This window comes from Orcinus orca, chromosome 17 (assembly GCF_937001465.1).
Source record: "Orcinus orca chromosome 17, mOrcOrc1.1, whole genome shotgun sequence".
NCBI classification, from domain to species: domain Eukaryota; kingdom Metazoa; phylum Chordata; class Mammalia; order Artiodactyla; family Delphinidae; genus Orcinus; species Orcinus orca.
Window position 1 is genome coordinate 48,617,072 of NC_064575.1, and position 24,984 is coordinate 48,642,055.

Sequence of the window (24,984 nt, forward strand, 5' to 3'; positions counted from 1 at the left end):
AGAGTGGGGCTTTCTCAGCATTTCTGCTCCTCCCCCTGTGAAAGCCAAACTCTGCCATGAGTCATGGGGATGCGTACCTCGTCCCTTACCCAGGGGCAGCAGAACTCTTTACATCAGTGCAGAATTCTGGGCGTGGGCAAGTCTCCTGCCCTCCTGGAGACAGGTGTCAGTGTAGGGTGGGAGTGCAGTTTCTACCCTTTTTCCTGTAGCCGCCAGCCTTTGCCTAGTACTGCCCTGCAGGGCAGTTTTCTGCCTCTCCCCCAGGGGGAGATAGGCTCGGCTTCGTATGAGAGAAGCGTCCCGGAAGTAGGTGTATTTGCTGCCTGCTCCCGACAGCACCCAGTCATATGTATCCCTGCACCACGAGGTGGGCTCTCTTAGGGCTTCTGCCCTGCTCTTTATTTCCTGTGAGCCCATGATGGAAGTTTGTGGAAAAGATCTAGAAAATAGGTACCTAGAGCCCTTATGTGGGAGGTTCCCAGGGATTCTAAACTCTCATCTTAACACACACTCAACCCTTTAAGAATTTGTTAACATTTCAGTTGTCTTCATTCTTGCTTTTATGACTGTGGCCTCTCCCCCCTGTCGCTGCTAAAGTCAGCCAGTTCATGTGTCCCACCTCTCCTTTGATGAGCACGTTATCCTCTGCAATTCAGTTCCTCTGGTTGAATTACAATCTCAGATCTCTGTTGGGCCTAAAAAAGTTATGACTTTCCAGATTGTCCAGATTTCTCTTATTGTTAGGGTAGGGGCAGAATTCTCCTGTGGCTGTCTACACCTTAGGAGGAAGCTGACTGATTTTTCCTCTCCCTGCCACTACCCTCTCTATTCCCTTCCTCTGCCTTGTTTATCTTCATAATACTTAAAACTATCATTACGTTATATTTATTTATTGCCTGTCTCCCTCACCAGAATATAAATTCCATTAAGGCAGAATATTTGTTTGTTTTGTCCATTTCTGTATCTCTGGCACATAAGAGAAACTCAGTAGAAGCTGTTGAATAAATGCATGCATAAATGCCCAAGACCATGACATTTTCTCCAGGATCTTGTATTAGCTTGTTTTCATAAGAATGTACTTCTTCTGATGCTGTTCTCTTTCCCTTGTTCTGCGATATTTTTCATATGTCCCGTTTCGATTGTGTTCTTATTTATCTTTTAATCAAGCAAATCTGTTTGCCTTCAGTATCTCCATATGCCCCAATAACAACGAAGCGGGGGCTTGTCCTCGGGCTGCTCTCTGTCTACCTTTGATTTAGTGTATCTTTGCTCTCAGACCCACAGCTGGCCTGCAGGTGTTTCTGTGCTGCTGCCAGTCTGATTCTTCATCCTCGCAGGCTGTCATCCAGTGCATCTCTGCTCTACTGCAGAAGTTCCCCCCACCCCCAAGACCTGAGCCTTTGGTGGTCAGGGCTAATGTGTGCCTCACGAATAGCAAACTCTGTATTTCAGAGCATCGGTGTTCCCTTTCTGCCTTCCTATTTGTTTTGTTGTGGCTGCTCCTGGCTCTTGCTGTTGTTTGAATAATTTTTACTCTTTACTGCATTTGGAAGACATGGTGGTGAGATGGAAGCTGGAGGGCAGGGGATTGGTCAGTGCTCTGCCTGCCTCGGGGAGCAGCGCATAAGGAGGGTAGATGAGGGGGCACCCCACTTCTCTGTTGGTTCTAGGCCATGTTATTGCTCTAAGGGCTGCACATCTGGCAGCAGAACCGGTGCATTCCCTTATCTTTTATAACGTGATCCTTTTTCATAAATCTGGAGTTTACTGTGTCTCTGAGTTGTCTGTTTTTGTTTTGTTTGCTTAAATCAGATCCAAATATGTTACAAGTAATGTTCATCTCTGCCTGACCCTTTGTTATGTTTTTCTGGGTTATCCTTTGTGAGGCCGCATTAAAGCATGCTAGCCAGACACCCTGTTGAATGAGACCTCCTGCACTACTACTTTCGAGGTTTAGGTTGAAGCTTTTATGATTAGGAAAATTCAAGTTCGTTAAATATGCTACTGAATTAGAAGTAGCTTCTTGTCATCACCTAGTCTTTAAATCAGTTTATATTAAAATTACTACTATCCCATGGTAACCCCCAATATATTCTGGTTTTGTAAAAAAAAAAAAAAAAAAGTAAAACAAACTCTCTTCCATATCACTGTGCCAAAGACCTCATCCTATGGGATTATCATTTAGTTTCCTATCATCAAACCATTTCCATCTTTTCACTGTTAGTTTAAGTAATAATTCTGGATTAGAGAACAGAGATATTTCAGAACACATAAAGAAATATAATTGTAAGACAACCTCAGTTATTCTGAAGGAAATCTGAAGGTTAAAACAGTAGCTGCCTTGATTTAATTACTCATGTGTTATCTGAGAAAAAGTTGATTAAAACAGATTTTGACACTTTTTATCCATTGGAACTTTAACTTCATTGGGAAAATGGTCCTGAGGGTGGTGACAATGTTGACTAATTGGCTTGTTCATCCCACATGGGATTACACCACTTTTTGAATCAGAATTTCCTGCTATTGCAACACATTTTTTTCTTTTGTTTTTTTTTTTCCTTAGAAACAATCCATTTGGGTTCATTACATGGCCATTTGTTAGTCTGGGGCATTGTACTTGTTTATGACTACAATGAAGTAGTAAGCTGGGTCTGCCTGTATATACAGAGTCAGTGGGAGATCCTGCAGCTGCTCAGGGAACGAGGCAGTGCAAGGGGTCACCCTGATATTTTAAACCCAAAATCCTACTTTCCCGAAGTCCTGGGGCATTTTCCTGTTAATCATCAAGAAGATTTGTTCAACTTCGGTTTATTTATTTACTGTATGCTGTATGTAGAATCAAGCTGTTGAGCTTGATTTTTTTAAGCTTTTTTATTGAAGTGTAATATTCTCAGAGAACATGCACAAATCCTAAGCGTATAACAAGATGAACTTTTACCAACTGAGTGCACCTGTGTAACCAGTACCCAGAAAAAAGAACGTGACCAGCACCTGGTCAGGAAACAGAACATGACCAGCACCCAGCAGCTCGACTCGTGTCCTCGTCCTGTCACTACCCCTCCTTACCATGGGTAACCACTCTCCTGTTTTGCTTGTTTTTCTGTCTTACATAAATGGGATTATACACGATGTATTATTTCTTTCATTTTTCATTATGTTTATGAGATTCGTGTATTTATTGTGTATTGATTGTATCTGTTCATTCACACTGCTACGCAGCGTTCCATTGGTCAGTACAACACACTATTCATTCTGCTGTTGACAGGCATTTGAGTAGTTTCCTTTGCGGAGGAGATGGGAGTTATTATGAATACTCTCTGAACGTTCTAGTACATCCCTTCTGGTGAAAGCATTCATATGCATCCCTTCCTGTTGGAGTGTACCTGGGAGTGGAATTGCTGGGTCCTAGGGTGTGTGTATGTTCAGATTCAGTAGATAAGCCAGTTTTCCAGAGTGGTTGTAAGTATTTATACTCACACTTGATGTATGAGAGTTCCAGTTGCTCCACCTCCTCACCAATACTTTCTGTCTTTTTCATTTTAGCTATTCCAGTGGATATGTACTGAATGTGGTTTAATTTATATTTCCTTGATGATAATGAACCTGAGCAACTTTTAATATGATTATTAGTAATTTGTATTGATATATCCTTTTTTTGTGAATTGTCTGTGCAAGGTTTTTGCCCATTTTTCTGTCATTTGACTCTCTTTTTGTTACTGTTTCATAGAAGTTCTTTATATAATCTGGATATGGGACCTCTGTTGAAATATGTATGGTAAATATTTTCTCCTCTGTGGGTTGCCTTTTCATTCCTGTAATGGAGTCTTTTGATGAACAAATATTCCTAATACTTTTAAAGTCCAATTTATTATTTTTTCTTTTATGGTTTGCACTTTTTTGTCCAATTTAAGAAATCTTTGCCTACTCTAAGTTGACAAAGCTGTTCTATGCTTTCCTCTAATATCTTTATTTAAATTTGTAATTCATCTGACTGACATTCATATACTACATGATCTAGAGATCAAGACACATAGTTGCCGTGTGGCTATCCTATTAACCCAGCATCATTTTACTTGGTTTTTAACTTGTTTAAAATATGTCCATACATGGGGAGGGGAAAAGGGTAAGCTGAGACGAAGTGAGAGAGTGGCATTGACATATATACACTACCAAATGTCAAAGAGATGGCTAGCGGGAAGCACCTGCATAGCACAGGGAGACCAGCTCGGTGCTTTGTGACCACCTAGACGGGTGGGATAGGGAGGGTGGGAGGGAGACGCAAGAGGGAGGGGATATGGGGCCATATGTATACGTATAGCTGATTCACTTTGTTATACAGCAGCAACTAACACAACAATGTAAAGCAATTATACTCCAATAAAGATGTTAAAAAAATAAAAATTAAAACAAAACAAAACAAAAAATAAATAAATAAAATAAAATATGTCCATAAAATTTAGTTTCACTGAAATATTTTTTATATTTTCCTGGAGAGAATTACTAATGATTCTTGAAAAAAATTTAAACCTATGGTGATGTAAAATTTATAATATAATCAACAGATTTATTTAACACATAAATTGAGATATTTCTTAAAGGTTCTTCTGTTTAATTAGACTCTAGTTTGTAACTCCAGCATACTTATTTATTCAACACCAGAGTGATTCATAATGCACAAAGCACAATAATTAAAAATAAATAAACTATTCTCACTTTTTCATTTGAATTCAATTCAACACATGTTTATTATTTGTCTGCTAGAATTTGGGACAGTTGAGAATATGGTTGAAGTTTTGAGCTCCATTTTTATGTCATTTAGGTTTTAAGCCATATAATAAAGTTGTCAAACATCTGTCAGTAATAAAGCATTTTTCTTTAGTATTCAAAATTATATTAATAAAGAGAAGTACAAGGTGAGAAGTTTTATTACTATTAAGATGACCTTACACCGCTATACCAAGTTTTCCACTAGTAATGACACACATCTTTTAAAAAGTAAAAATAGAAAATAGAAAAGTTTCATTTATATATTTGGAATGCCTATGACTGCTTCTTCTTTGATGTCATTTCTGCTCAGTTTTTTTTTTTCTCTTTTTATTATTCTAGGTTGTACTGGTCAGTGGACATCTGGACAGCTGGGATGTTGGGCAGGGTGCGATGGATGATGGCGGAGGAGCCTTTATATCATGGGAAGCGCTCTCGCTTATTAAAGATCTTGGTAAGTATTTAGTAAGTCGTTAACCAACGTGTGAGAGTGTCAGGGGTGACATGTTTAACTCAATACACAGAACGCTCAACAGATTGGTTATTATGCCAGGTTTAAAGATCCTCCGGAGGTCTGTATGTTTTTTGTCAGTTGATTCCCAGAAAAAAACTAATTTGTCCCCTTAAAGAAAGAAATTTTTATTCAAGTGTCCACCAGACAGCCAAAGGATCAAATATGATCATCCACGGGGGAAAATGAACAAGCAAATAAAACTGTAGCAAATGCAACCACATCAGCTAGAGATTGTGTAAGGAAACCATAACCGAGTGGAAAGAAAAATCAGCAGCTCCCCCACTTCCTTTTCCTTGTTTGTCTTTAAAGACATCATCAGGCTGTTAGGATAGCTTTACTGCAGTCGTCTTTCCATGATAGAAGTCAGGGAGCCAAAGTAGGCCTGAAGGCATGGTGCTTTTGGCCACAATAAGGAATCTAGGATGAAAAATTGGACCTGCCAGGTTAACCTAGACATGGGACAGGCATCAAAAGGAAAGACTAATTGTGAAAACAGTTTATTTTGATGACCCTATTTACAAGCAAAAACCATACATTTCCTCTTTGTGTGCTCGTCAAAAGGTGGATTTTGAGCGAGGTTAGAAATAATGAAACAGTCTGAAATGAGACTTCCGTGTCTGAATCAAACCAGTGGTGGTTTTGAAAATGCCTCATCAGCAGCACGTTTTATATTGTAACTGTGGAGTAACCTTGGTTTCAGATGTAGTGAAGATCAGAACATGCCTTTTGGTGAAGGTGTTCCATTGCTTACTTAAGTACACATGTGTTTAAATGCATGCATTTCCTCTGGCTTTTAATGAACCCTTCTAATCCTAAATCAGCCCATTAAATAATTGTTCATCTTAACTAGACTACTGACATTGTCTTGGTCGAGGCAAATATTTAGTGTATCATTTTGCTTTATGTCTTACTTGTGTTTTAAAAATGGAGAAATGGGAAGGTGATTGTGCATGTTTTTAACTTCTGAAGAGGCCGGTGTCTCTCATCCTTGGCATTATTGACATTTGGGGTCGGATAATTCTTTGTTGTGAGGTGGGTCCCGTACATTGTAGAATGTTTAGCTGCATCCCTGGCCTCTACCTACTAGATGCCAGTAACACCTTTCTCCCCCAGCCCCTAAGCTGTGACAACCAAAAATGTCTCCAGACATTGCCAAATGTCTCCGGCAGGTTGTGGGCGGAAAGGGTGGCATGTAAAATTGACCCACTGAAAGAAGCTATTAAAAATTTTCTAGGAGACCTGAATACAGGGTCGTTTTTTAAAAAATGAAACAAACTAATTGGAAAACTTACATTATATATACTTATACTTTTAGCATCATTACCATACTGAGCAGCTACTATGTGAAAGCATTTTGTAAAAGTTGGGCATACAGAGAGGTTTAAAGTATGTCCTCTGTTCTTAAGACCCTTAGAACATAGTTGAAGACATACATATGCACCTACACACATAGTTATCAATAAAGATATAATGTCAGGTCTGCTTTTAGAATTGGGTAAGGTTTGAGAGAGATAAATTGCCCAGCAAATAAAATCGAAAAACACTCATTCCTTCAGAGGAGATCTGGGAGACTCCATATGTGAATGCTCTCCTCCTCTAACCTTAAAAAAAATATTCCCTTGGCTATCTGTTCTCTCTGTCCTTAACTTCATTCCAGAATGAAGTGGGTTCTAGAGACGAGGCAGGCAAATATCCAACAGTTTCCTCTTTACCGGGCACAGATATTTATTTTAGAAGTTAATTTTATTCCCAGGTGTTCCAACCAGCTTGACAGGAGGCAGAGTGGAGTGTAAAAAGAGACCTGGACCCACCTCAATTAGATTTTTAGGTCCCTCTGTGCCACAAACTACTTTTTTGGCCTCGGGCAGGTCATTTGAACTCTCTGGACTTCGTTTTCTTCACCTCTGTTCAACTGTTAGCTTCCAGAGTATTTTTATCTGCTCTAGATTGGCATAAAAATTGTGTCTCCTCTACGCTTTGAATCTTACTTCTTTAGTACTCAGCATGGGACCCTAAATCACTGTTAATTGAGTTGAATTCAATTGCATGAATAAATGTCAAACACCATGCAAAGGTGAATTGAGTATCTTTCTCCAGCTCTGAAAGTATACTGACTTCAGTTGCCTTTGATAGCTAGTAATCAGTCTTGTTCAATTCAGGACTTAACTCTCCTATAGATTTCTGAACACCTATGTAAACACATGAATTCAACTCTAAAATAAAGACTAATATTTCTTTTGAGTAGGTGTTAAGAGGCAGCATGGCATACTGTTAAAAAAACACTCTGGAGCCAGAGTGCGTGGGTCTATCTCATAAGGTAGCTCTGAAAATTAAATAATCTATTCACATAATATACTTAAAATAGTGCCTAACCCAACCCAGATACACAATAAATTTTAGCTTTTATTATTTAATAAGCATGATCTGACAGTACCATATTTTTTTAAACCCCACACCAGCTTTGCCTCCTAACTTAATATGTTAATTGTACTGATGTAACTCTAGGGCCAGCTGCTATTGTATCCCTAAATATCCTTTCCTTTACTCTTTAAGTCACCATCTCTTGTATGATGGAAATCCACTGACCCCTTCACCATTTTCCACTTTCATACTGAATTTTCAAGAGTCTAAATTTCTCCTGGCCACTTCCTGCTTAAGTTGAAGGCCTAGAATCCGTGCTATACCTCACATCCTATGATTGCACCCACGGAGTCTTACTCTTTAATTTTAAAATTAAAATTAGATTGTGGATTTCTGTTTGTAGATTGTGTATGTCTTTTAATATGAAGAACTATGTCTAACGTGTCACATATGCCTTCTAGATGAAAATTAACGGTATACTTGAATAAGAAATAGCACTTTGGGCTAGAGGCCAAGAAATGGGTTCATAATTATATTACTTAATTACATTGACCCCAAACTGTTTAGTTGGTAAAATATGAAAGCTCTATGGGCAATCTCCTTCTCCAAGAAAAGTGAGATTCCTTCTGGCTGCTACTCCTTGGACAAGATGTCATGCAGAATGCATGTCAAAGTTCCTCAGTGGGGCTTGTTAATTTGAAGTGTTGGTCCAGTGGAACTTTCTGATATTTAGAAATATTGTTCGAAGATTCATCCTTCATGTCTCTTCTCCTTTATTCACTTCTTTCACTACTTTTATAGATTCACTCTTTTGCCCAAGCCATCAGCTAAAACCATATTCAGTTAATCTAACAGAAGAGATATTTGTGCTTTGCAGATATAATCAGTCATGCCTGAGTAACTGTCAACAGAAGGCTATTTGCTGTGAAATGCCATTGAATACTTTTTTGTGTTTGTGGTTTACTGGACTTGAAAGTGTTTATTTGAAATGTCATTTCCTGGAATGTTCTGGTGTCAGTGGACAAAGCCAATGGCCAAAGATCTTATGCTTCAAAATGTTCATTTGGCACTTGAATAATAAACCACCATCCATCCCCAAATTCTTCCAACTTTACCATTTTCCATGAAGTTAGAATTTTAAGTTTTCAGGCCTAAACAAACGGGAAAAGTAATTAACAGTACTACCTGGTTGTTGAAATGTTGGATATGTGTGAAACATCTTCTTAGAGAAATTTAAACGTGAGCATCTTGACTGTGATTTTTATACAGCTTTAAGTCTGTGTGTTAGAAAAATATTTTATTTATATATTTCTTCACTCATTCACTCAGCAAATATTTACTGTGTACTGATTGCATGTCAGTTGCCAGATACCTTGTAACAAAGAGGAATGAGACTGGTCCTTGAAGTCTTAGAAGTAGGAGAGACATTTAATTCAAAACTTGCAATGAAATTGTTGTAAGCTCTTTAATTGAAATATGTGCACATTACTCCGGGTGATTGAAATATGTGCAAATTACTTCGGGCACCTGGTAAAGGGAGAGACCAGCATGGCTTGGCTGGGTCAGGGCGCCTTCACAAAAGTGATATTTGAGGTTTCTTTTATAAAGATAAATAGAATTTCCTGAAGCAAAAGGGGCACAATGAAGAATTCCCAGCAGATTATAGAGCTTCCAGTCCTGTGTATCATTAAAAATGAGGAGAAAACTGTTGACAGTAACAGTCATGGGATTGAGGGGGAAGAGAGGGTTCGCGGAATTGCAGGAGATACTCTTTTTACCTGATATATAATATTAGATTTTTGTGTAGTAAGCATGTGTTACTTTAGTAATTAAGAAAAAACTCTCAAAAGCCAAAAAAAAAAAAAAAAAAAAAAAAATTCTTGGTCTTGCCATCGCCATAAACACTCTGTTAACAGGAACTACAGAGCCAGAGGTAGGAAGTAGGAAGAGTCATGCAGGAGTCACCAATGCCCAGAAGTACACCAGGCAACACAACCAAATGCGTGCTAAGGCTTTGGTGGGGTTAGAGTTTTATGTAGCCATTTCTAATGCACTGGGTTCCCTGTCAGAGGTGGGGATCCATCCAGGAAGAGGGTTTTCTTCTCCCAGGCCCTGGTCAAGCCTCCCTTGGAAATGTCTCAGGAAGTCCAATCCAGAATAACTGAGTGAGGGAAATGAAAAACTTCTAAGAAATAGAAACCTAACGGATAGAGCTAGAGATAGAGCGTGACGCCAACTTGGGACTAGCCCAGATCTAGAAAGGAGGTTCCATTAGAAAGGACCTCCTCTTGTGGTCAAATAAGTTTGGGAAACTCTCTCTTGGTAATTTCTTTTTTTCTTTTTTAACATCTTTATTGGAGTATAATTGCTTTACAGTGGTGTGTTAGTTTCTGCTTTATAGCAAAGTGAATCAGCTATACATATACATATGTCCCCATATCTCTTCCCTCTTGCATCTCCCTCCCTCCCACCCTCCCTATCCCACCCCTCTAGGTGGTCACAAACCACCTAGGTGATCTCCCTGTGCTATGCGGCTGCTTCCCACTAGCTATCTATTTTACGTTTGGTAGTGTATATATGTCCATGCCACTCTCTCACTTCGTCCCAGCTTCCCCTTCCCCCTCCCCATATCCTCAAGTCCATGCTGTGGTAGGTCTGTGTCTTTATTCCCGTCTTACCCCTAGGTACTTCATGACCTTTTTTTTTTTTTTCTTAGATTCCATATATCTGTGTTAGCATACGGTATTTGTTTTTCTCTTTCTGACTTAACTTCACTCTGTATGACAGACTCTAGGTCCATCCACCTCACTACAAATAACTCAATTTCGTTTCTTTTTATGGCTGAGTAATATTCCATTGTATATATGTGCCACATCTTCTTTATCCATTCATCTGTTGATGGACACTTAGGTTGCTTCCATGTCCTGGTAATTTCTTTATTCATCAAAAAACATTTGTTGGGAAAGTGATTCCATGACTCAAGTGTGCTTTGGGAAACATTGCTCTGGGGCACTACTGGTGTTGGCAGAATTGAGGAAGAATCCAAGAATGCTTGCTGAGGTATACTTCATGGAACTGAGGACAAATGGCCTTGGATTTATTTTCATTCTAGATTTTCTAGGCTGTCTTTGGGCTCTTGCGATTGCCAGAATATTGACAAGATAGAGCCATGTAATGGTTCCTTAACTGGCATGGTGGAGATTATTCTTATATTATAAGAATATTCCTGAAGAGCATCTGTACCCACCCAAGTGCAAACTTTACCCAACAAATAACTTCATTTCTGTACTATCTAAGCCTATTTTATTAAGATAAATGTAGTATTATTGGAAATGTTTAACATATACTAAAGGCTCTCTCTGCCAGGTTTTTCTGTGGCCCCCAATGCACTAGAATTTGGTAGGATTTATTTTTTCTAGACGGACTTTTGATCTTAAAACATTCCACAAACTCTTCCCTGCTCCCTTTTTGGATGCACTTCCTCCACAATTATTTTGTGAACACAAGAAGGGAGTCTTACATCCCCGGGAAAGGTTTCCTATTAAAATCACCTCAATACATTTAGGAAATAATATGTCCGCTTCTGGAACTGTCCAAGAAATTAACTTGTTCCAAGTCTTAGAAAAAAATGTTTTCTCCAACGTTAAATTTTATGTTTATTAATTTGAATTTAATTTGTAGATGGTTGTTTGCCTTTTTTTCCTGAACAAATTTCGGTCTTGACTCTTTGTAATTATATTTAGTGATGCAGATACCTAGAGCAATGGAAGAATTAGAAACTAAGAATCTGCTTGCTTTTTCTCTTTCTTTCTAACTCCTAAAAGTAGGTTTATAGTCAGGGGGCATTTTTAGCTCCTTCTCATGGTCTTTAGAGGATGATCTTCTCATTTTTTATTTAAATATGTTATTTCCTCTAGTGGTAAGTGTCTGGCTTTACCTTAAGACCTGTGGCAGATACATATTTTTTCAGCTGGGAATTGCTGAGACCTTTTCTTGAAGTTTGAACACATCCTAAGTCTCACTAAAACACTTTGCATCTTTATATCTCATTCAGCTAACATAGACATTTCCAGTGGTGTGTGTAAAAAGACAAACTGTGTGTAGCTTGTTCTTCCAAATATGTCATGAGATAAAGTAAGGCTTGTTACAAATGAATCACTTAGAATGTGTTCTACCTTTTAGTTTGGACGTGGTAGGGGAGATTCTGTAGTCCTTTCAAAGCCTTAAACTACATGAACATTGCTGTTATTATTTTATCATGTAGTTAAAATATACCATTTCTGTGTCAAAGGAGACAAGACCCAGGCCCAGTGGCATTCAGCCTTGCGATTCATTCCTTCCTGTCTGACAGAATCTGGAGAGGGGGCGGATGAATGTTGCCAGAGGAAGGGTCTCAGGGGCCCCTCTGTCCATAGCGTGCTCAGCTTCCTCCCCGACATCTGCTTTGATTTGGCCCGTATGCCTTAGAAAGTTAAGAAATGTGGTGTTGGTAAAGGAAAAGGAAGCCTTAAAAGTTGCTACTACTGGGCTTCCCTGGTGGCGCAGTGGTTGAGAGTCCGCCTGCCGATGCTGGCGACACGGGTTCGTGCCCCAGGCCGGGAAGATCCCACAGGCCGCGGAGCGGCTGGGCCCGTGAGCCATGGCCGCTGAGCCTGCGTGTCCGGAGCCTGTGCTCCGCAACGGGAGAGGCCACAGCAGTGAGAGGCCCGCGTACCGCAAAAAAAAAAAAAAAAAAAAAAAAAGTTGCTACTAATTATCCTGGAGAAGAATGGCTATGTAAAGACTTAATAATGGTATCCATAGTGCCCCAATGGATTTCTTTCCACTCAAGGATGGGATCCATATAAGTCCAGAGCAGGGCTGCCTCGAAAATGTAGGCTACCTCATTAGAGCTGTATCATCACAGTACTGTGCAACTTGGCTCACAAGATCTCCTATTTCAATAATAAATATTGAACGCCTGCTTCATGTCCAGCTAATAAAATGGGTAAGACGCAGATCATTCCATCAAAGAGCTCACAGTCAGGCATCAGTAGCTTCACATGGGTGGGAAGCAGGAGAAGAAAGCACACGATTAGAGCTCATGAAGGTACATAATTTGAGGAGTGGAGGATGTTTTTGTAAACCTAGAGCCATAGGTGAGTGAGGAGTGGTGAGAATTTAGCAGATGAGGGTCAGTTTGTAAAGGGCATTGGACACGAAGCTGAACTTCAGAGCTGGTGCTCTAGGCAGTAGGAGCCGTTGAAGATTTTAAGCATGAGATTGACTTCTTCTAAAGATACTGGCTAGGCTATCCGTTTAACTTGTAAGGAAGTGGGATGAATAGAATGGAGACACAGGAAAGTGGAGTGGGGAGATTCCAGCTGTACAGAGCCTGAAGAACCGCAGTTTTGGAGTTACTAAGCAAAGTTTATTTGCCATGTGGCTGACAAGCCAGCTAAATATACCAAAGAGGAAGTGACGGGGTTTCCAAGGATGCTGTGTTCTTCGCCTACACACTTCGCTGCATCATGCTAATGCTGCCTTTTGCAAGAGCTGTGGTCTGCTCAGCTTAGAATAAATTCTGTTCCAGTAAATGTGCCGAAAAAACAAAGGTCTGCAAACAAAAAAACAAGAAAATATATTGTGAACATCTGACTGGAACTTTATGGTTAACTGGATTTTTTAAATGGTCCTGGGAGATAAGGATTTAGTTTAGTTCATTTTTAGGCACCACCAGCCCTGTGAACATCCCCGAAAGCAAGCTCTAGAAATGGAGAGTTTCTACTGGATGTGTGACGGAAATGATAAGCTAAATAAAGTATTAAATGAAGTTGACTATTGTCACGTTACTTATCTGTAATCCTGCTAATGCCATCCTCATATTGGAGAAATCATCAGTGATGAACTCAGCCCATGTTCTTGCTTGACACTAGCATCTCCACATTGTACCATGTGACTCAGATCTCATGGACTTTTTAACTGATGAACTCCTACTTCCTTAACCCCTAAATAACTCAAAACCTGTAGGCAAACGAGAGGTAGCATGGATAGTAGAATAGCATACACTCCATGTTAGAGTATCTTGGGTTCAAATCCTTCTATGCTACTTAGTATTATGTTGTACAAACTATTTAACCTTTTAAATCTCAGTTTCCTCTTCCTTACAATGGCAATAATTTATCTTGAATTGTTATAGGATGATTTGAAATAATTTAGGCAGTGTCTGGTCCCCACTAATCATCAGTAATAATAACTCTTATTATTAGGTGTTAATTGCCAAAACAACAAGGGTGAATATTCCAGCAGGGGGTATAATCTCAGGATCGACCTTGTCTCTCAAGGCTTGATGTCTGTATCTCTTTGCACAGTTGGGCTTGGTCAAGGCCATCCCTAAAGCAGAGAAGCCTTCATAATAAAAGAACGGTAGCTGGTTCTGATGAGCCAGACTCAAGAACCATCACCCCCGTATAGCCACCATTCAAGAGTATATATAGGGACTTCCCTGGTGGCGCATTGGTTAAGAATCCGCCTGCCAATGCAGGGGACACGAGTCCCATCCCTGGTCCGGGAAGATCCCACATGCCATGGAGCAACAAAGCCTGTGAGCCACAACTACTGAGCTCACGTGCCACAACTACTGAAGCCCATGCGCCTAGAGCCCGTGCTCCACAACAAGAGAAGCCACCGCAATGAGAAGCCCGTGCACCGCAACGAAGAGTAGCCCCCGCCCGCCGCAACTAAAGAAGGCCCGTGTGCAACAACAAAGACCCAACGCTGCCAAAAATAAGTAAATAAATAAATAAATTTATATATTAAACAAAGAGTATATATAAGGCTGATTCTCTCCTCATTGCTGTAGAGAAGGGCAGTTAATACATGCTTCAAAAATGTGATGTGGAATTAAAGTAACACTCACAAGATATGGGGATGGAGAGATCTTCATCTTTTTCATCCCCTTTTCTCTCTCTGCCAGTGTCCTTAACCTAGTAATGCTGTATTTACAAAGACTTATAATATCCCTAAAGAAAAAAATAGTAAAAACAGGAAATAGCTGTTGAGGGCAACATAATTTACTACAAAGTAAATTGTTTGAAATATAGAAAAAAATCAAGGCAGAGAAAACAAAGAATCAAATCTAGTACTTACTCTTAACATTTTACCCTGGTAACTGAGCTCTCAAGAAGTCTTTCTATTTTTTAATATAGTCAAAACCCCACAATTTCCAGGCATTCTCAGAGGATCCCCATGCATAGAAAACTGAGCACAATGACCACTGATGCTTGCATTATTGTTCTTTCTCTGTAATAATGACATTTTTAAAAAGAAATACATTTAAAATATAATTGAAAGTATTCCGAGTTATTGCCTTGGTTAATGTGTATAGGAAAATATAAGTCAGGAAGTGTTTCAAAGGCTATATTTCTGTTCACGTCACCATAGACCATCTATCCACTTAGCCATCCCACAGTCACTTGTTTCAAGCAGCACATTAGAACAAGGGAAGATGTTATGAAGTGCTTCCTACTGGAATTACTTTTTTGTGAAAGATATAAGTGTGAGTTCATCTTTTATAGTTGAATAATTTTAGATGAAATCATTTGAATGTCATTTTTAGCCACAAATGAGGAATTAGAGGAATTTTCAAATTATTACCTTTCTGGAACTTTACGTTGTTACAAAAAACAGTGATTAAACTTATAAAGTAGGGATTTTTTTTTTTTTTTTTTTTTTGCGGTACGCAGGCCTCTCACTGTTGTGGCCTCTCCCGTTGCGGAGCACAGGCTCCGGATGCACAGGCTCAGTGGCCATGGCTCACGGGCCCAGCCGCCCCGCGGCATGTAGGATCCTCCCAGATCAGGGCACGAACCCGTGTCCCCTGCATCGGTAGGCGGGCTGTCAACCACTGCACCACCAGGGAAGCCCTAAAATAGGGATTTTTGATAATAATGCAAAACATATATCAAAAGAACACCTTATGTTTTCACTTAATATGATAAGACATTAATTAAACAATATATCAGCAAACATTAACTGAACATCTGGGAGAAAAGAGAAGAGAGCCAATATATATGGAATATCTCCTATGCACCAGTTACTTCACATGACCTTTTTTAATCCTCAAAAGAGCCCTCTGAGGTATATCTTGTTATGTCTGGCAGGTCACTGGACCCATCTGAGCCTTAGTTCCTTGCCAGTAAAATAGATGACAATATGTTTGCAGGACTGTTACATGAATCAAATACAATGTAAGCAAATGCATATCTATCAGACAAAGATGCAAAGATGAAAAATCCATGACACAGATGTTGAAGAAAACTGTAGTGGCAATGCTGCCACTGATGGTTACCATCTCACTGACCTAGAATTCAAATGGAGCACTTTGGTGGAGAAGTGATTTGGGAGGTAGGGATACAAGGTAACCTTAAAGTGGTTAGAGTAAGAAAAAACTTCAGTAAAGTCCTACAACGTTTTATAACAGCATCATTTTACTAATTACAAATGTGTAATATTTCTTTCTTTTTTTTTTTTAAGAATCAACAGTAGCAGTAAATAGTCTTGCTTTAGGACTTAAATGAAGGAGGACCAAAAAAAAAAAAAAAAAAAAAAGATTTCTCACCCAGGTCTTCTTAGAATGGTGTGAAGATGAAAAGAGATGCTTCCTGACTTTAGGATGAAATAATAACAGCATTTAGCATTCTAGAGCACGCTGTTCCAAGCTCCGAGCTACATGCTGGATATGCAGTTCTCAGAGTCTGGAAGGTAGAAATTACTATTCTTCCTTTTACAGATGAGGGGCCTAAGGCTGATGCTACTTACAAGTTACAAAAGTAGAAAATCTTTTATTTCTTCTTCTTAATGTTTCTCTTCAATTTTTTTCTTTGCCCCCCCTTTTTTGAAAATAATTCAAATATTTGGAAGCAGACATAGAATAATAAACACTAACAATCCTCCACCCAAATCTCATAAATGTTAACAATGTCAAATATTTGTTAACAGTCCTTAGTTTAAAAGAAGTTAAAAATTACCAATACAGCTGAAACCTGTTTTGTACCTCTCCACAATCTATCCCCTTCTCCCCTTGCAGTTGTAACCGTGTTCTGATTGTTGTAACATTGTTCTGTAAGGGTATTTATCCAAAAGCAGTATTATATCATTTTTGTGATTTTGAATTTACATAGATGGTATTATTCTCTTCCATGTGTGGGCTTATTGTGTTTTATTTATTTCTTCTGTCTTCTTCAGGTGAATTTCTTATTTTCTAACATTTACATTTAAGGCCATACATCTCTTACTAAGCAATGGCTTAGCTACTTTCCACAAGTTTTGAAATAGTGTCTTAATGGCCATCCAATCTAAACATGTTAGGATTTTCATTATGATTCTTCTTTGACTCTTTAATTATTATAGCTTTCTTTAAGTTTCCAAAAATATTAGTTACTGAGTTCCAGTTTTGCTGCGTAGTAGTTGTTAAACATGGTTTATGTAATACTGATTCTTTGGTATTTGTTGAGACAAAATTTTGGTTTATTACTTGGTCAGTTTTTTTAAAATGTGTTCTTATGACTTGCAAAGAATATGTAGCCTCGTTTTCTGGGAATAGCATTCTACATATTCTTTCATTAGAGAAAATGTATTAATTGTGCTGTTTAAAACTACTATATCATTACTAGTTTCTTTATCTGGTTGCTCTATCGGTTTTTGAGAGCAGTATATTAAAATCTCCCACTAAGATTGTGATTTTATAAATTTCTTCTTGAATTTCTATCAGCTTAATTAGCTTTGTATAATTTGAAGCTTTGTTGCTTTACCTGATTGAGTCTAAACACCTTCTTTATCCTTAATGTTTTTTCCCTGTAAGTCTATTTTATCTTATATTAGTACTGTATCATAACTACCTCTCTTTTGGTTACTCTTTTTCTATTCCTTTACTTCCAGCTAATCTAGGTCATTGTGTTTTAGTTGATTCTGTTGTAAACAGCGTATAGTTAGATTTTTAAATATTCAATCTCACAATATCAGTTAATGGATATGTTTGTTCTGCTCCTCTTTATTGTGGTTACCTATATTTTAGTAACCTTCTAACTTTTTTCTATTAAAGCTGCCTTTTTTGTTTCTTTTTTCTCCTTTTCTTTTTTTTTTTTTTTTGCTTTCTGTTGGATTCATTGTTTTTTCTTACACTCTCTTCCTATTTTTCCCTCCACCATTTGGAAATTTATTCATTATCTTCCTATTCTTTTAGTGGTTATTGTTGAAATGTCACATGTATATATATTTATTTATTTATTTATTTTGCGGTACGCGGGCCTCTCACTGTTGCGGCCTCTCCCGTTGAGGAGCACAGGCTCCGGACGCACAGGCTCAGCGGCCATGGCTCACGGGCCCAGCCGCTCCGCGGCACGTGGGATCTTCCCGGACCGGGGCACGAACCCGTGTCCCCTGCATCGGCAGGCGGACTCTCAACCACTGCGCCACCAGGGGAGCCCTCACATGTATATTTGTTTTAATTAAATAATACAGCAATCATAAGTTGCTCCAGTATATGCACTCCCATCATGTGTGTCATGTATATTCTTGGTGACTAGTGTTTGAGTTATGCCTTGTTTCCAAACCCTCCCCAGATTTATTATTTGGTTATTATTATTTTTTTGGTTTCTTCACTTACTGGCTATATTCCTGTTTAAGTGTGCTATGCCTCAGTTTCTTCATATGTATAATGGGGTTACAATAGCATCTACCTCTAGGTTTATTATGATAATTAAATGAGTTCAGTTTCTGGCACATAATAACTTCTCAGTGAATTTTAGCTGTTATTATTATTTATAGTCAGTATAAGTAATATTAGATTGCTACCATTTTTACTGACATTTTTTATTCTCTATTATTCCTTTCTTCTGCTTCAGTTATCTTCTTCCTAAAGGGGACCCCATGGTAGTTCTTTTTCCTTTTTTTCATCTAGTGAAACTGAACTTCTCTACCCATTAAACACTAACTCTTCCTTCTCCACTTCCCTCAACTCCTGGCAACCATTCTACTTTCTGTCTCTTCCACTGAGTTTTTAGCTTAAACTACATATGGGTTAAGTCATAGCCTGTCCGTTTTTGTCCTGCGAGAGTCGGGTATGGAGGTGCCGGCCCAGCAAATCCGCTCTCCTTGGGCCTGATCTCTCTGCATCTCTGAGATCTTACACCAGCCTCCCAGTTACTTTCTCAGCTTGGGGTTTTGAAAACCCCAGGTTACTGCAGTGTCAGCTTTTACTTTCCGTTCTAGCTTAAATTCCCTTATTGCTTCTGGGATCTGAGGATTTCTGTGTCTTTCTCTTTCTTTTTTTCTCTTTCCCTCCCTCCCTTTTTTTTTCCTCTCATCCTTCTCTCCCTCTTTCTCTCTCCCTCCCTTTCTCTTTTTGTGAGTTAATGCTATGCATTAAACAATAGTTTTTTAAATGCATACCTTCTAAGCACTTAATACATATTTATATGAGAAAGGGTCCCTTTGGCATCACCTTGAGCAGCCAGAAGTCCTTTAGTCCTTTTCTGAGAAAGCAAAACTCCTTTCATTCAGCCTGGTGCTTGGCATTTGGAAAAAAGAAGAACTGGAAGATCAGGATGGTGACCTGTCTATGGCATTTATTATCATGGAATAGTGAGAAAGGGACGAGGAGGAAAGCATGGACGGCCAAGGCCTATAGTCCCCAATCATTATACCATCCAGCTTCCTTTGTGTTTTCATCTTTACTTTCATGCTTTGCAAGGTTTTGAAGAAAAAAAAAAAAAACCTGTTAACTAATAATGATTTATTTTCAAATTTTGTTAATCACGAAACTTTATAACAACCATACTTTTATCATGAGATGACCAGTGTTACTATTATCAAGTTGATATTCTTCCAGCCAAGAGCAAAGAAATTAAATTGTCAATTTAATTTTGACAATTAACCATTTCACAGAGGGAACCATTTCACATATAAAGGTATAATTTCACATATAAAGGGAACCATTTCACATATAAAGGTGTAATTTTTCCTCTGTGTTTTTTAGAAATTGGCTTACAGACCCTCTCTCAATCCTAGGTTTGTGGCAACGCTGGCATAAAGGTACTGGTTAGAGCCCTAGAAAGAGAAAAGTCATTCTTGCCTACCCGCTTCTCTCTCAAGGTTTAGCTACTACTGGCTGGTCCCGAAACTGCCTCTGCAGTCACTGCTAATCCCCTCCTTCACCCAGTTCACAGCATCTACGGAGGTTGGAGATGCAGCTCCTAAGTGGTCTAAGCACAGGTGTATATTAGTTTTCAGAGGATGTTATTTGGACTAGCAGGAAGATTATCACACAAAATCATCTCATTGCCACCCTTGAAAAAATGACCCCAACTTTCATATCAGATTATAAAGTCCTGGGCCATTGAAGCAAGTGTGTTCTTATCAGTGATTCTGCCAGCTTTCGTAAATGCAACTTACGTAATCAGCCCTCACTTAAAGATTTTCACTGTGGGTTTTTGTCTATTTATTCTTTCAGAATAGTGCCTTAGAAAAATCTATACTGATTTTTCCTGGCAATTATTAAGCAGGTCTCCTGCATCCCCCATCTCCCAACCCCCAACGACCATCATTGAAGAAGAAACAAATCCCTAATTCCAAATCTAAGCCACTCGTGACATTCACAGCCGAGCTTACGCAGAAGCTGGCCTGTCCCTGAAGGACAGTGGGCGAAACACTAGTCACTGGAGAGCCTGAGGAGACAGTGGGAAGGTGAATCAGGAAGCCACCAGGAGCAGCAGCCATTTCTCTGTTGCTTTCTGTACTTAGAGCATATTTTTAAAATGGACTTGCTAGAGGGATAAACAATACAGTTCTATTATCCAAATTTTTATTTATTTATGTATTTATTTATGTATTTATTTTTGGCTGTGTTGGGTCTTCGTTTCTGTGCGAGGGCTTTCTCTAGTTGCGGCAAGCGGGGGCCACTCTTCATCGCGGTGCGCGGGCCTCTCACTATCGCGGCCTCTCTTGCTGCGGAGCACAGGCTCCAGACGCGCAGGCTCAGTAGTTGTGGCTCACGGGCCCAGTTGCTCCGCGGCATGTGGGATCTTCCCGGACCAGGGCTCGAACCCGTGTCCCCTGCATTGGCGGGCGGATTCTCAACCACTGCGCCACCAGGGAAGCCCTATCCAAACTTTTGAATCACACTTCTGGCCTTGTAATTTACCTGATTTGCTTCTATGTGCCGTTCTTTATTTCATAGTGAAGAAAGGTCATTCAGTGAGGGATAGGTATATTAGTGAGGACACTTAAGCCTATACATTTAAATCTGGGGAATATGGATAAAGAGAATGAAATGGAGAGTGATGTTGGTCGCTGTTGGTCAGTGGCCTGGAAGGAGTCGGTGTAGGTCCCTCAGCGGGCACAGGTAGGAGTCATGTGGGAAGTGGGAACATGTGCGTCCTCCAAGCCCCTCCATGGGGGCTGCTGCCTGCTGTGTATCTTCAAGGGTATTTTATGCGACATCTACTGCAGGTCCCTAAATCTGCCATACTATTTCACCTCTCCTCCTTCACCCCATCTCCAATATGTTATGTGTACCCCATGTTTCCACTGTAAGACTTGAGCTCCTTAAGCATGCCTTTTCATCTTTGCATGTTCCGCCCCCAACAGAAGATAATATCAGTAATAGTGTCTGGGGCTTCCCTGGTGGCGCAGTGGTTGAGAGTCCGCCTTCTGATGCAGGGGACACGGGTTCGTGCCCCGGTCCGGGAGGATCCCACATGCCGCGGAGCGGCTGGGCCCATGAGCCATGGCCGCTGAGCCTGTGCGTCCGGAGCCTGTGCTCCGCAACGGGAGAGGCCACAGCAGTGAGAGGTCCATGTACCACAGAAAAAAAAATAATAATAATAATAGTGTCTGTCAGATTTAGCAGAACTGACCCCACTCCAATACTTTGGGCCAGGAAAGTGAGAAGTTCAGAGGAAAGGTTGCTTGGGGAGTAGAGGAGTCAATCCACAGAGGCCCTGGGTCTCTTTCAGAAACACAAGACTGGCAAGGAAGCCAACTATGGCTAAAGGGGAAAGAAAGAAGAGAGAAAGAAGCCAGAGGTGCAACCCAGTAAAAATGTAGCCTGGCCTGGGGAGGCCCCACAGCGTGAAGGAATGAGTTTGGGGTACATATCATGAAGTCAGGTGGGAAGGCCACATCCGCATCTGTTTGATCTGGGCGCCATCATTACACTGTCTCTGGATTTTAGCCTTTTGTTTATCAGTTGGTCTTTGTTTAATCGTTTAATCATTTTTCTTTTGTCCTTCCTAATATTAACTTAGGAAACTTCTTTTAACGTGGGCCACGTTCAGTCCTTTTTGCTCTACACATGTTTAAAGTGACCTTTATTTCCCCTTATGGAAGAAGATAGATTTTATTGAATAATTTTTTCAAGTGGTGAGATTAGTTGTGGTCACAGTGGCAGATTCTTCGTAATTCTCCAAGTGCTATAAAAAGTAATGACATGAAGTGAATTCCCATGATGGGAGTTGTCCTGTCATTGTGAATTGCTGTGATCATCTCTGAAGTAATATTTCTTTGCACACTGTCTGTCAGCAACTATGTAGAGTTTGTTTTAGATTCAGAAATGTGTGAGATGAGTTGATCTACATCCAAGAGATTCAGACCTTTTGTTGTTGTTGTTTTTGGCCCTGGTTGCTGTTCACTAGTTCAGTTGCGGGGTGGTTTTGTTATGTTTAGCTGTCCTGAAATTTCATGTTCAGATGCAGTTTTTACATACTCTTTCTTTCCCCTTCATTGACTGAAAGATGGCTAGAGAAGAGAAATAATCTTTTATCTTTCCTCAGTGATATTAACTTCATTACATTCACTTTGTAAAATAAATCTTATACCTCCTACTCTACATAAGTCCTGTTTCTAAAATTTTGTTATATATATTACTTAAGACCGATCAGCATTTGCCCCTTTCTGCTGCATACACATCCGGGGTTTGTGTTTTCTTTTCAGATCTTTCAGACTGGGAAAAAATGTACTATTTGTGAGCGGATGATTTGATTTCAGTAAATGCCTTTTTATTTCTCTTTCCCCGTAACTTACTGCTTGAAACCGTGAGAAAACATCCAAGTACAGGTGCTGCCTTCCAGCTCTGAGGGAACCTTGGTTGTTGGCCTCACAAACTCGGGAAGATTTATCTCGTGTGACTCGGTGGTGGAAGTAGTAATATTAGCATTTGAAATCTTCTAAGACATCACAAGGAAAGGGAAACGTCGGTCATTCTGCTGCTTGTTAAGAACAGCTAGCAATTCGAAAAGCAGTTACTTGCTAAGGGGGGGAGATAAAAATGATCAAACAGAGATGCCTCCTCCTTCAGTTAAATATGAACTGAGGATGCTGCATGGTGGTAATAAAATCAAAGTCTTAGAAGATTTCCCTTGATGAGTGTGTGTATATGTGCTTATTTTTATTTGGTCTTCAAAAATGGATTTTCTTATGTATTTATTCTCTTTGAGGGAAATACATCTAGATCAAAATAGTCTGTTTGCACAATCCTTGGTTTATATAGGAGCCTATGTAAGATGTCATGTTTTCCCTGGCTGTGCTGAGACGAAGACAAGATTATCTGCTGTGTGAATTCCATCTGCGAGAGACAGACCCTCGCCGTGCTCCCCGCACGACGACTCCTCTCTGCGGCCAGGCGGCAGAGGTGATTCCTGTCATTGGTCCCTGTGTGCCCTGCATACAGAAGGCAGGCCCTCTGCAGGCCCTAGTTCTGAGGCACTAAATGAAAACTGCCACGGTGGCCATTGAATAACTTGTTTGTGAGGAAGCACTTTCAAGAGGAAATGATTCTGAAGAAAGAAATGTGCGTGACCAGTTTTATAGGATGTGCCTGGTGAAGCATGTCTTACTGTCAAAAGCATGTGCAGCAGAAGAGAAAAGAAATGAGCATGTGAGCTGGATTTCCGCAAACCCCACCACCCCTGGACAGTGGGTCCTGGGAGGAAAGGAATAGTGAGCCTCAGCATCTCCATGTGGAACCACCCAGACTCCCTCCTTCTGGTTTAAGGAATTCCAGGGGGTCTCAACTGTGCTAGAAAAAATAATAAGACATTTTCCTGTTTGTTCTTTGTGACCTTGGTTTTCTGTCTCCCATTGGACCTTTAGCCGGAAGTAGGACCCCCATAGCTTTGAAAATCAAAAGATCATAGTTGCTAGAGCTGGAAGGGGATCTTCATCCAGTGGAACAATCTGATTGTTCACGGGAAGCCCAGAGAGAATGTGGCTTGTGCCACGACCCAGACCATGGTTTGTGTCCCAAGCCAGGTTTTCTGACTTGTGGCCCTGGGTGGGCTGTAGTATACCCACCAACTGAGTCCCATTGCTCTCCAAGACACATCTTCTACTTTGCAGATGGGCCACTGTGTCCTCCACAAACCCTCCTCGCTCCCACCCCTGCACCTTTGCTGACACCATGTGCCCTGCTCAGCCTGCCCTTCTCTTCCAGCTCATCTTGTCAAACTCACCACATCCCGTAACACGTAGTCAATCCCGTCTGAAGCGAAGGTTCCACAGTTCTTCCCGCCCAGATTAACCTCTCCTCTCTCTGGACCCCTTCGGCCCATTTTTATTCTCTGTTTCATGTTCGATCTCAATTTCCTAATCAGACCACATCCTCCAATGTCTAAGTTTTTGTCTTCTGCACAGTAGTCCCCCCAGCACCTACCGCCAGGCTGAGAACACGGCAGACTCCCGGCCTGTTAGCTGGCGTATTGAATAGTCAGTCTCCTGTCGGACAGGTAGGAGAAGGAAGAAGCACAGCCACGCAGAACTCAAGTGCACTCATGTTTAGGTCCTCTTCAGAATCAGTCTCCACTGGTCAAACATTTCCAGCACCTGTCTCAACAACCATTTTTAGTTGTCCCTTTTCTCCAGAGATGGTTCCAAAAAGAGCTAATTCTTATTGTTGAGATGGATGTCTCCCAAAGGCCTTGCCGATAGTATAGTTGTGAGGTTCACAGTTTCGCCTAAAGCTCCTCTTTGAGGAGGGATGGAAACTGCAGGATGGGTATTATGGTAAATGCTCAACATAGACATCTACTGACTGGGTGACAGGTGAGCCCTAGGAAAGTCACAGGTGTCCTGATGATAGAAAGATTTTTTTCGTGGAAATTAATAAAGACCATAGTTAGCCTAAGCAGAAGTTCTGTGAATCATAGTGCAATTCAGAGACATGCTTTCTACCTCCTTTTTAAAACCCCTCCTAAAACAAGAGCCCTGTGGTTTAAAACCAAGAAAGGGGAGGACTCGAGGTCAGCTCCAGAATCACCTGTAATCTGTTTACTCTTTTCTCGTTCTAGTTTGTGTTCACCATATTCAGCTTT

At 40.2% G+C, this 24,984-nt stretch overlaps 1 protein-coding gene across 2 annotated transcripts in view; it reads left to right on the top strand.

The window, feature by feature from the left end:
• CPQ (carboxypeptidase Q) overlaps positions 1-24,984 on the top strand; it is a 453,369-nt gene that overhangs the window by 292,194 nt on the left and 136,191 nt on the right. For both annotated transcript variants that reach the window (XM_049700258.1, XM_004275363.3), the window contains exon 5: positions 5,107-5,218. In XM_049700258.1, the coding sequence (XP_049556215.1) occupies positions 5,107-5,218 (112 nt within the window). The remainder of the gene's footprint in view (positions 1-5,106; positions 5,219-24,984) is intronic.